The sequence below is a fragment of the Protobothrops mucrosquamatus genome, unplaced genomic scaffold, assembly GCF_001527695.2.
Source record: "Protobothrops mucrosquamatus isolate PMUCROS unplaced genomic scaffold, P.Mucros_1.0 scaffold202, whole genome shotgun sequence".
Taxonomy (NCBI): Eukaryota; Metazoa; Chordata; class Lepidosauria; order Squamata; family Viperidae; genus Protobothrops; species Protobothrops mucrosquamatus.
In genome coordinates this window covers 192,619-205,127 of record NW_015386557.1, presented here as the reverse complement: position 1 = coordinate 205,127, position 12,509 = coordinate 192,619, and the positions used below count along the sequence as shown (strand labels likewise).

General features: G+C 39.9%; 1 protein-coding gene across 1 annotated transcript; it reads right to left on the bottom strand.

Moving 5' to 3' along the window:
* Nucleotides 1-4,025: 4,025 nt before the first annotated feature.
* On the bottom strand, nt 4,026-10,310 carry FDX2 (ferredoxin 2). Its single transcript, XM_015813919.1, has 5 exons — nt 10,176-10,310; nt 9,518-9,557; nt 8,260-8,366; nt 6,902-6,989; nt 4,026-4,770 (listed from the first exon to the last, which is right to left on the bottom strand). Exons 1-5 carry the CDS (start codon nt 10,294-10,296, stop codon nt 4,614-4,616), a joined length of 513 nt encoding a protein of 170 aa, XP_015669405.1. The 5' UTR covers nt 10,297-10,310; the 3' UTR covers nt 4,026-4,613.
* Nucleotides 10,311-12,509: the final 2,199 nt, after the last annotated feature.

Sequence of the window (12,509 nt, the reverse complement as noted above, 5' to 3'; positions counted from 1 at the left end):
TAATAACTATAATTGATCATTAACTAGTTAATTAGCCTAAAGGAAACTTTTCTGATTTTGACCTAACATAAATCCTTCCAAATCTAAGGATTATATGTCAATTTTGAAAATTTCCAGAGATCGAGGGTATCAGTCATTTAGTCTAGTGGTTAATGCACCAGGATAGAGAGCAGGGGATCAGGAGTTCAAGTCCCACCTTAGCCATGAAAGCCAGCTGGGTCACACACACAGCCTAATCTACCTCACAGGGTTGTTATTGTAGAAAAAATAGGAAGTTCATTGGATAAGTTTATTTGTAAAAATAAAGGTGGGATACAAATTGCCCTGCCCAAAATTCTTTTTAAAGGGGTGGGAGGGAAAGAAAAGGTATTTGTGGTCTCAGATTTTACTTGGTAGTGAATCTCTTTGGATTACTGGATTCTCATAAAAACACCGATGGAAATAGATGATACAATTAACTTCCTTGAGTCCCAAAGTTTCCTTTGAAAAATACTTTTAGCATTGGTTCTCTCAAACGATCTTGATCAAAATGTCACTTTTAGATGAATTATAGTTGAACTATTAAATCTACTTATCATGAAGCACTTTCCTTATTCATTGTATTTGACGCCAACTAATTGTAGGGATTATGTATATAATGTTTCGTGACTTTTTGGATTTATGGATACAGCTTCCTTTCCGATTTATCATCTGTATTGTTCAGCATCTGAAATAGCTGAATTGTGTCCTTTTTAGTAAGAAACAAAATGTTCTCTCACAAGTATAGGTACACCTGTCAATCACAGTTTCTCTGTCAAAAGTTGAAAAGTTTCTCAAACGTAGGGCTGATCCTGCTCTTTTGGAATAGGGCCAGCAATCTGTTTCAGGTGGCATAAGGAAAAGAAGTGGGAGTGAGAGCTGGCATCTGCACGGCGCAACATTTTTAAGCACAGTTCTGAAGGAGACAATAGTTGAAGTTATAACAACCACACAGGTATATTTGTAAACTGCACAGGTGTGAATACATTCCACTCTTCTTGGGTTTCTGTGGACACACCACACACATTTACAGTGGAGCTTAAGTTTGTGAAGCCTTTTGAATTTTTATTATTTCTACATAAATATGACCCAAGACATAATATGTTCTCTGATCCAAGTCTTAAAACTAGATACATATTTACAACCAATTGTTTAAGTGACGTTGAAATTACAGCTCCACTGAAAATGACTTATGACTGGTCCTCACACTTACAATGGTCACAGCATCCCCATAGTCACATGATCAAAATTCAGGCATTTGGCAACCAGCATGTATTAAATCTATCAATCAGAATAGAGCTGGAAAGGACCTTAGAGGTCTTCTAGTCCAGCAGTCCCCAACCTCCGGTCTGTGGCCTGGTACCGGGCCGCAGCATGCCAGCAACTGGTCCACACAAACAAGCAAAGCCCCATCCATGGGATGCAGGCTGCACACAAAACCACGCCCCCTCCGGTGCGCAGAAAAACCTCTCCATGGAACCGGTCCCTGGTGCCCAAAAGGTTGGAGACCTCTGTTCTAGTCCAACCCCGCTCAAGCAGGAGATCCTATATATACCATCTCAGACAGTCTCTTCTTAAAAGCCTCCAATGATGAAGCACCCACAACTTCTGAAGACAAGCTGATATATGATGGCTACAGTGTTGCAAGGTCACCAATCACTATTTGTGACCTCCCCAGCTGCCTTCTGATGAAGTTAATGGGGGAAGCTGGATTTGCTTAGTCATGCAATTTGCTTAACAATTGTGGCAAAAGTCATAAAATTGGAGGTAATTAACCACCTTGCTTTGCAATCCATATTGATCCCAATTGTGGTTGTAATTTAAAAAATATTTTGTAAAGGGAACCCAGTTAAATGAATCAAAAACATTATACTTGTTCTTTAATTTATTGAGCAAAATAATATGAAGCTACATATGTTTGTGGATTATCAGTTCATTTGAAGTGGAAATCAGAGCCAGGTGTTTCAATCAAAGGGATAATTGGGTGTGAAAGTGAGAAGTCCTACCTTATTTAAAGAAGAGAATTGTGGGTCTTCATTAGCAAAGTCTAATCTTCACCACACAGGTATATGGAAATATGTCATATCTCAAATAAAGATTTCTGAAGATCTTCAAAAAGAGATGCTCACCATTTTGGAAAAGGTTACAAAACAATTTCCAAAGATCTTGGATTCTACCACTCCATTGTCAAACAGATTGGTTACAGATGGAGGCAATTCAGTGCGGCTGTTAACCTCCCTAGGAGTGGTTAACCAATCAAGATCACACAAAAAGCAAGATGTGTAACACTGGGTGGTCTCAAAGAATTCAGGAACTCAAAAGAATCCTAGGAACTAAAGGCCTATCTTGCATTGGCAAATATCAGTGTTCATGAAACTAACATTAGGAGAACACTGAACAATGATGTATATGCCAGAGTTGCAAGGAAAAAGATTGCTGCCCATTTACAGTTGGTGAAAGGCCATGCACATAAGTCAGAAACCTATTGAGATGTGCTCTGTGGGTAGATGAGACCAAAATAAAAATGAAAAAGCATTTTTTGGCAAAGGGTAAAAACTGTGCTCCAGCATAAGACCTTTGCCCCATTTGTGAAACCAATACCATGGTTTGGGTTTGCTTTGCTACTCTAGACCAAGACAGCTGTTATAAATGTGAGTCAGTTCCCAAGCGTTTGAATTCTGATTGTGTGACCATGGGGATGCTGCAATGGTCACGTGAAAGCAGTCATAAGTCACTTTTCATGCTGTTGTAACTTTGAATGGTCACTAAATGAACTGTTGTAAGTAGAGGACTACCTGTAGTAAGATTGGGAAACATGTATCCTCTACTTGTTTAGTTCCAACCAATCTTAATCAGCATGGATACTGTTCAAAGATTAAAGGTGTTGTAATCAATGTTTGGAAGAGCATAGGTTGCTCAAACCAATTTAACAGTGTAAATCTTATCTGAATTACAGATTAAACTTCTTTCAACTAAATAAACAAAAGCAAACCCATCATTTATACTAATACTGAGCCAATCTAGTGGTTGTGGGGAGAAACTATTTTCACTGCATTGAAAGTAGTATCTTCTAGACTACTACTACTACTACTACTACTACTACTACTACTACTACTACTAATAATAATAATAATAATAATAATAATAATAATAATAATAATAATAATAATAATGTTGAAAGGGACCTTGGAGATCATCGAATCCAACCCCCTGCTCAGGCAGGAATACAAAGACATTATCTACATACAAAAACTGATTTCTTTTTCTGAAAACATGTTTTTTTCCCCTAAAAATAGAATGGTATGCTGCATGCCCTGTAATTATGCAAATGACACTACTTTGATAACTGAAAACGCAAAGGATCCACAAGCCCTAATAATAAAAGTCACAGAGCATAGTAAAAAATGGTAGTCAAATTAAAGGTAGAGGACCAAACTAATGGCAATAAGTACAACAGAGAGCCTTATAACTGACAGTGAAGATACTGAAGTGATAGAAAGTTTTTACCTTTTACAATCAACCCTCAACAGTAAAGGAACAAGCTGCAGAATAACTTATAGAACCGCCATGAAAGCTTTGGAAAAACTATTCAGATCCTGTGATGTGTCTATAGTACCTACAAAGTTCGGAACAGCACAGAAAAGGTATTCCCTGTGAAAGTCTATGGAAGCAAAAGTTGAATTTTGAAGAAATAGAAAGAATATTGACTCTTTTGAACTTTGGTACTGGAAAAGCATCCAAAAATCTGCTTCAGAGCTCTGTCTATAACACTTCTAAGTGGCTGTGCAATTCCAAGAAAAAAGATATAACCACTTAAAGGTATTGCAGGCAGATGCTACAGTTGAGCTCCTAAACTCTTCAAAGCAGCTTTGAAAGCTGAATCTGAAATGCTGCCCAGCCCCTGCTTCACATACACACATCATTCCAAATATGTTCGTTCATGTGTATGGAGAATGAATTCAAAAACATTAGCAGAAGCCTTTTCTGTACTGGAAGAAGCCATTTTTTTGGTTTTTTGGTTATACAGATAACCAAATATTCAATATAATGCTTGATGGTTAAATGCAGACAAGAAGTGCCAGTATAGATCTAAACAGTGCTGGAAGAACAAGAGAAAACAAATAAGCTATAAAGTGTATAAAGAATGTGCTTATGGGAATTATATTTTTTCCTTCTTCAGGCAATTAACAATACATAACACTTTGTATTCTTCTGCTAAAACACAGTGGCTACTGCATAGGAACGCCTTGCCTCTCCCTGAAACGTTTTGGTTTTCTCCAGGATGTGAGGGAAGAACTGTTAGGTAACTGTTCTCCCAGCACCCCTCTGTGCTGGGATGAGTCATGGATGAGGCTATGCTTAATCCAGCTTTGGATTTCTGAAGGAAGTACAGGCAGATGAGATAGTTGCCAAATGCTTGAGCCTCACTCATTTCACTCAGTTCCTTCCATAGCCCTATCTTCTTACACTCTGAGCCATTTCCTCCTTTTCCTTTTCTTTAAATGTTTCCAGCTTTGGCCACAACCCCACTGTGCTCTCTGCAGCCTTTATCAGCTTAACCATGGAGACAGATCCAGCCATGGACTCTGTGGTTCTCAATGAGGTTTGGGGACATGCCCATCCACATAAAAGTTCCTGGTGATTTTGGGAAGGGTGAATGTTGCTCCTTCCAGTTCTTTGCTAAGGATAATTTGGCAGCCCAGTCGAGAGTTCTCCTGAAGTAGCGGTGCCATATCCAACATATCCTCCTCCCTAGATGGAGAAAAATGTCAGGAGTTATTTATAATAGCAATTAACATCCTGACTTTGCACTTACAACATTCATGAGAGATACCTATTTTAAAAACCTGAAAAAGAAAGATGAAAAAGAAAAGTTAAGAAGATCAAAATATTAACAACATAAAAGCATGGCTTGTCAAGATTTCAGAAATGGTTTGCCATTGCCTGTTTCCTAGGCTGAGAGAGGCTGGCTTGTGCCTGAGTTGTGACTAGAACTCCGTGGTCTCCCAGTTTCTAGTCTGGTATCTTAACCACTACACCAAACTGACTTTCTCTGTATAAATATATACAGGTTTTAAATACTTATTCCAATGCATACATCATTGTAGACTTTTGTAAAAAAAAATTTAAATTTCCTTATACAACAAACTTTTTTTTAGTATATTCAGCAACTTTTGGAGATTTTGAGATTCTAACACTCAATTGTTACCTGAAACTCAAATGTCTTTGTAACATTATCTGTGAATTATGTGTTAGCTAATTTATTGATCACTTGGTTGGCCCTATCAAAACATCACACTGCATCAACCAAACAAAAGAAAATAAGTATAAATATACCAAAGTACAAAACAAAGCATATTCAAATTAGTGTATCACTGTTGCATGAGACCATTCCATGTAACTGTTCAGGTTTTCAGCTAAACAGCGCTGACTTTAAATTTAGCAGTTCTGCTGGTCAAGTATTTATTAGTGTCCAGAAGGAAATAAGACAAGCTGTTGTGAGGTCTCAATAGGCTGTTCTGTCAAATCAAGGTTCTATATATCAGACGTATGCTGAGATGTATACACTTTGCAATCAAGCAACATGTGCTCTCTCCTGTATCTGGAGTGCCACATGCTAAATTCCTATCATAATATCTCCACACAAGCGATGCCCTGGATGGAGGGATGCCTCCTCCCCCCTCCCCTGACGAACAAATAAGGCAAGAAAAGAAAAGGGGTGGGAAAGAGAAAGTTAGGAGCGTAGCAGTATGCGGAAGGACAGCTAAGAATTTAACGCAAGAGGACTACCGGGGCCCGGTCACGAGATCTAGGAGCCGGGTGCAAAAGGCACCGCTCCTATAAAAACATCTATCTATCTATCTATCTATCTATCTATCTATCTATCTATCTATCTATCTATCTATCTATCGATAGATAGATAGATAGATAGATATAGATATATAGATATATAGATAGATAGATAGATAGATAGATAGATAGATAGATAGATAGATAGATAGATAGATAGATAGAGACAAGTTATAAAGCTAAAAATTCGACTCTTGGGTAAATTCATGATAAAACCAATAAATACCGACCACCAAGAGGAAAATAGTAAAAATTTAATGAGCCAAGCTTTCGTTGGGCCCACCCAACATCATCAGGGCTTTAAAAGTAGTCACTGGGAAAGAGCTTTTATACGATGTTAGCAGCCTGCATCCAATTGACTCAGCACACAAATGGTCTAGGCCTAGGGGACGGGTGTCAAACTCACTGTATCATGTGATGTCGTGACATATCATGACATTTTTCGTATTGCCGGAGTGGGGTGGACGCGGCCTCCGCATGATGCAACCGGCCCGTGGGCCAGCAGTTTGACACCCCTGATCTAGGGAAATTTCTCTTGGTAAAGTTTCGACACATACTGCAAATTATCAGTGCAACTGATGAGAATTTTTCAATCTTGAATGAGGGTTATGTACTTAAATACTAAAATTGTCCTTCGTTACAGGTAAAAAGCAACCTTAAGAAAAAGAATAAGCCCTTCCTCGCTATGTATACTACATGTGCGTAGTGCTATTAGAATATAAGTACTCCCCCCCCACTGGGATATTGCTTAGCTTTTAGTGATGGCTTTTACTATTATCCTACTCAGAAGAGACAGAAAAACTACAGAGCTGTCATGGGGTCTTTCCAAAGTAAAAACAAAGGATGCCTCTTTACAGTGGGATAACTCCTCCCAAATTATTCATCCCAAAAGAGCTGGAACATACTCAGTCATTTTGCTCCAAAGGGCTTGGAAAAAGCGTCAGCATAAAGCCCAAATCAGGAAATGTTAGCCTACTGACAGTCTAAAGGTCAGCCATAGCTTCTATAAGAAGAAAGCTAAAGTAACCGTTACCGTTCATCAGGCATCGGAAGCTTATCCACAAAATCATGGCTTACATAAACATGACAGGTGGAGCAGGCTAAGGAGGCTTCACAAGCACCTGGAAAGGTAAAAGATAGATTTATTCAGTCCAGCTTCCCTGATCTCAAATTATTCTTCTGCCAAGCAGCAGCACAACAGAGAACTATTGTCTAGGTTTAAATCTTGTCATTCAGAGATTTTTTTCTCCAGGCATATACAACAGGCAAATCTTCCTAACCTTTTTCTTCCTGGAGAGGAAAAAGTTTTGTTCTGTTTTTTAAATGAAAGCAGACGTTAGTTACCAGAGCTAGATTACATAAAGCAGTATTGTCTCTGGGTCATGATTAAAGGTTGAAATCTATAAAAAAAACTGGACAAATCCTGTTTGGCAACCTGAAGGCACTTAGGAACAGGTAAACAAATCTACCCCAGAAAATTAGGAATGTGGGGAAGGGGTGGTGTTGCTATTTAAGCTTTTACTTTCTCTGTACAAACCAAGTAATTGCAAGCTGAAACCTTTTTACTGAAGTTTAACATATTTTTCTATGAGAGATCTTTTAAAGTCACAATCTGTCATTGGACAGCTTTAATTTTTAATCTTCTTTGAAAGATTGCTTCTATGCTGCTATCAGGCTGTAAATAGAACCTTCAATTTGGAGACAGTATACTACATACTAAGTGCTAAAAACCTATGGGGCAGGGCTATTGCAAGGCCCCAAAGACATGGTCTTTTGAGATCGAATTTGGGTCACTGGGACCACAGATTTACTCTTCCGAGCTTTCGGACTTATGCTGGAGCCCATCTTCAGGGAATTTCTCTCTACAGGAATACGTGCTTTGGGCTGTTCTGTGAGTCCTGTTTATGTGGTGCCTTCCTATTGGCCGATTGGTGTGTTGATGGCTGGCGATTGGCTGTTGTTTCCTTGGGCTGCCAAGCCCTCAGCTCCTAAGTATTTGATAAGCTGGTGGTAAATCAGCACTCCTGTTAACTGAAAAGGGACCCATTTCCCAGGCTTCAATCATTTCCACATGGCTTTGTCCTTGGTCTAGGACCCCTGAACAGATAGTGCCCATCTCATCACTTTGTTGATGATTATTTTATGTTGCTCAGCTGCTTTGCATTTTTACTTTATATTATATATTTTATTTGGTTTATTTATATTAATGTAAGCCACCAGAGTCACCTATGAGATGTACAGATGTGTAAATCAAATAACTAAATTGTATTCATATCCTGCTTGTGGTGTGGGTTTCCCAGAGCATATGACCCAATGTTGGAAACAGGATGCTGGCTTAAATTGGTCTCTGCTCTGATCCAGGAGAGCATTATATAGATATTTATGACATACCTTCTAGTTCAATGCCATTTCTCTGAGCCAAGCGCAGCACATCATCCCCAACTTTGCCTTGCACTGGGATGTTTTGCCCACAACGATCTATGAACACTACATTGACTCTGAGACAGAAGAAACAATATGGAAATGCTCTCAGTTCAGGGCCATCCAGTGTATATCGTATGTTCAAATGCTACAAGCACAACTGAATATTTTCTGGCAATTTCTGTTTTTATATAGAATTGCAAATATCTACAATAGTCTTGCCCATCCTCATTCACCCTATGCTAGATGAGAATTTTGAGTGCTACAATCCTAACAAATATGGGGAAGATATGCGGAAGGTTAATCTAATATCTGATACAGATTTTTAAGCTGAAACAAAAGACACAAATAATAAGAGTACTTTGCATGACATGCTAAGATTGATTACTTTTAGCTCTAGCATGAAACACTTACCTTGGATCAATCTATGATTAAAGCAAATATTTTAACCATAATTTTCATCCTAGGTTGATTTAGGTTACTATGAAATTTTATAGGGCCAAGTTAAAGCCCCTAATTCAAATAAATCTTCCTAGAGAAAACAAAGCACATATAGAGTGACTCTTAGCTATATAGGGTCAAATTGGGAAACTTCTTCATTGCAAAATGCCTTTTAAGGAAAACTGCACTATCAGCTTAACCTTAGAACATTCAAAGGACATTAATCTGTGAAGATATTGGGAGGCGAGCAGAGCTCTGGGGAAGCAATAAAAAATAACTCCCTAGAAAGAAACTATGTTCATAGAATGCCTTTGTTCATTCAAAACCCAAAATGTAGTCTTGACCTATTACCTCAGTGTAAAGCTACACTTTAGTGGCCCCACTGATTTCACTAGGTACATAATGTGTTATACCAATGTATTAAACCTAAATATTATACAATGTGATACCTAATTGTAATCACATGTATATTTCATTTTCATAAGTCAAGGGGACTGTAACCCCACTGCTCAAGCCTATTTTTACTGCCACTGTTATCATTAATCCAATTTATGCTTCAATGTAATGTGTTCTGATCTCTACTTCAAATAAACTCCTAAAATATTCTACTACAGGTTAACTTTTCTGAACTTAGCTTCCACATCAGACTCAGAAGGGGGAGCTATTTGAAGTTATTTGTGCCTTCTAATACCAAGCAAAATGTCAAGACACTGGAGTAGCAACAAAATGTGCCTACTTCAGTTGAACCACTTCTTCTAGTTTCATGCGTCTACATCCTAATACTCACACTTCTGCTGTGCAGCTCTTATCTTCAGTTTGAAAAGCCACTGGAAAAGCAATAATAAAATGCCATTATTAATTAGGAAAATACAAATCATTTCAGGTATTTTGCCCTCTTTAATGATCTTCCACCCGTTACTTCTTGTCCCACCATCAGGTGCTTTGGAGAATATACTGAGTATAATCAATGATTGGACAGTATATTGGAGAGTGTATTGGAGAAGGAGACTCAAAATCTCAAAAAGGGCTACAGAGACTTATTAATGACCTTGAATTATTGTCATTTTTGATGCTAAAGTATCCCACAGAATCACAAAAACGAGCAAAGAGGGAGAATAATACCGGTGCAGGTTATCTCGGAAGCAATAAAGGGAATCGCGGGGGGGGGAAGAGTAGAAATGATACAAATTAACAGTTATCTACATTTTCGAACGGAAGAGAAGGTAAAGGTAAAGTCAAATGGAGACAACAAACATTTGGAAGGGACGGTTGGAGCGGGGAAAAGGAAAAGATTATCGCGCTTCTCCTTCCTGATTCGCTGAGAGTCCGAATCCTCTCAAAACACAAAACAAGGAGAAAACGAACACCTGGCGGACAAAACCTCATCCTTCCTTCTATTCTTTAAGGCCAGAGAAAAATGCTTTCAGCTGCAGTCGCCACCCCACCTGTAGTACGAAACCCCCGAAACGGAAATCGCCCGGCAGTTCCGAGAAGCAACTGGAGGCGACGCCACCCCCAGCCCAGGGTCACACTCACGCCGCCACCAGCAGCCCAGGAGGCCGCCATTGCACGTTCCACGTGACTGCAAGGCGGGGTCAGAGGTCGGTTGCTAGGGCGACAAAACGCAGAGGGAGGAGCAAAGACGTCTTATTGGAGTGCCCCGGAAGGGAATGCGGTTTGTGAAGGTCTGTTCCCACAGATGGTTTAATGGACTCACCGAATTCATTACCTCCACCTAGCTTGTTCTGCGGCCTCATGGCAGAATTGGGTGCGATGTGCGAGGCGGCAAATGGCCACGGCCGGAGGCAAACAGCCACGTCGCGCCGAAACCGAGGGTCTGGCAGGCTGTGCCTGCTGATGGCCACAGTTGGCCCCCATGCGCTCACTGTATGCGGGGGCCAATGGTGTCAGGCAGCAGCCGCCCCAGACCCTGCCTCGCCTTGCCCTGAAACAATGGCACCCCTGCCCTGCCCCCTGCCTCGCCTCTCCTCAGCCCGCAGGATGAGCTTCCTGCCCAACATCTCATCCGCCAGAGACCTCCTGGATCTCCCCCAAATCTGCCTGGCCCTCACAGGCATCCCTTCGCAAGAGCAAAATCGAGGTGGCCATGCTGACCCGGCCACGCCCACCCAGTCTGCCATGTCCACCGTAGCCATGCCCACCCAATGGGCTACACCCACCGAGCCCCCGATGATACATAAATGGGTTTTGGGTTGCAGTTTGGGCACTTGGTCTCTAAAATGTTCGCCACCACTGACCTAGCTAGTATGATGTATATTTTGAATATATTTTGAGCATATTTGTGTGGGTGGAGAGATCATGAAATAAAAATGAGCTACAATATGATCATTGGATTTTGTGGGTTGGAAGCATGGAAGTATGGATAGACATGATTTGCAGGTTGTCCCTAAGAGTGGTATCATGGAGTGGGTTTGAGTTTGTCTTCAGGCCCATATTTACAAAATATTTAGATTCTTGAAAAAGTCATAGTTTGTCACTAGTTTAGATTATTGTATGAATCCATTGAATGTTTTCCTCCCCAGCTTGTCTATCAACTGATTAATAGGGATGTTTTTGGAAAACAGAGCATCAATTCGGAAATCCTTCTGGCTGAAATGATGGCTGTGAAATGGAAACTTCAGAGAAAGCAATGTGAGAAAGATTGAAATGATCCTAGGAGTCAGGGGTTTGAAAGCTCTATTCCATGTTGTAAAAAGGAAAGTACCTTTTAATTGTCCAGCAGTTTTACAATACTTGCTTTTCCTCCATCATAATCATATCATAAATTGTATCGATATTTTCTATCAATACAATATTTTTAGAAGAAAAAAATAATTGTGATTACTGCTTTGACGGACCCATGTGTGTGTGTATGATACTCTTTCAGTAGCCAAGATGCTAACTGCATTGAGATGGCAAATGTGGCTAAGCCCAGGAACGTTCAACCAGAGTTCAGTACTTTATTTGCTCACGTATAACAGATTCTTGCCAGAGCAAACCCTTACCACCTCAGCCTAATGGATATATCCTGGGAGATTTCAGGGAGTGGCTATCTGAGCTGTCTTTCTTTTCCTATCCACCTCTGGGTTGTGTTGCTTCTTCTCTTACCCCACTTTCTGGAATGTATTCCTTCATTCCGGGGAAACTGCTGCCTCACTGTAATCTTTCATACCAGCTCCCCCTCCATGGTCCTCATCTCTCAAAAAATGGGACCCTACTAGAAAAGTAGGCAGTGGCAAGAGGTATCATTAGACAATGAATTTTCACGAATTATGGTCAGTGCAACCAAACAGAGCAACCCGGGTCATTCTGGCTGCTCCAGACCAGATTTTCTGGAACCTAGCAAACAGCAGGGATGACAAATGGGTGGGAAGGGCAGCCAGGATTTCAAAGTGAGAAAAGAAGCATGATAATAGGGGATTCTTGGAGAATAAAAAAAAAGTTGATCTCTGGAATTCAGAAATAATCTTAACTAGTTCAGGTTCCACCCACCAGTATAATGAGAGCTCAGCTTGTGAATTATATTTAAACCATTAGTATGCTAAAAATTTAAGACTTCTTAGTTAATATTCCTGGCATTTGTGGTCTAGAATCAGGAGATGGTGAAGAGTTGAAGAAATAAACTTTCCTCCCAAAAATGAGGTGATTGCTGACAAAACAGGTTTTTGTTAAAGCTACAATTCTGCTTAATTGCTAACTGATTGGTGTAAAATTACAGGTCAATTAACATTAGAGGAAAAGAGAGAGATCTGCCCTTTTTTTCTGGGGAGAGTGGGCAC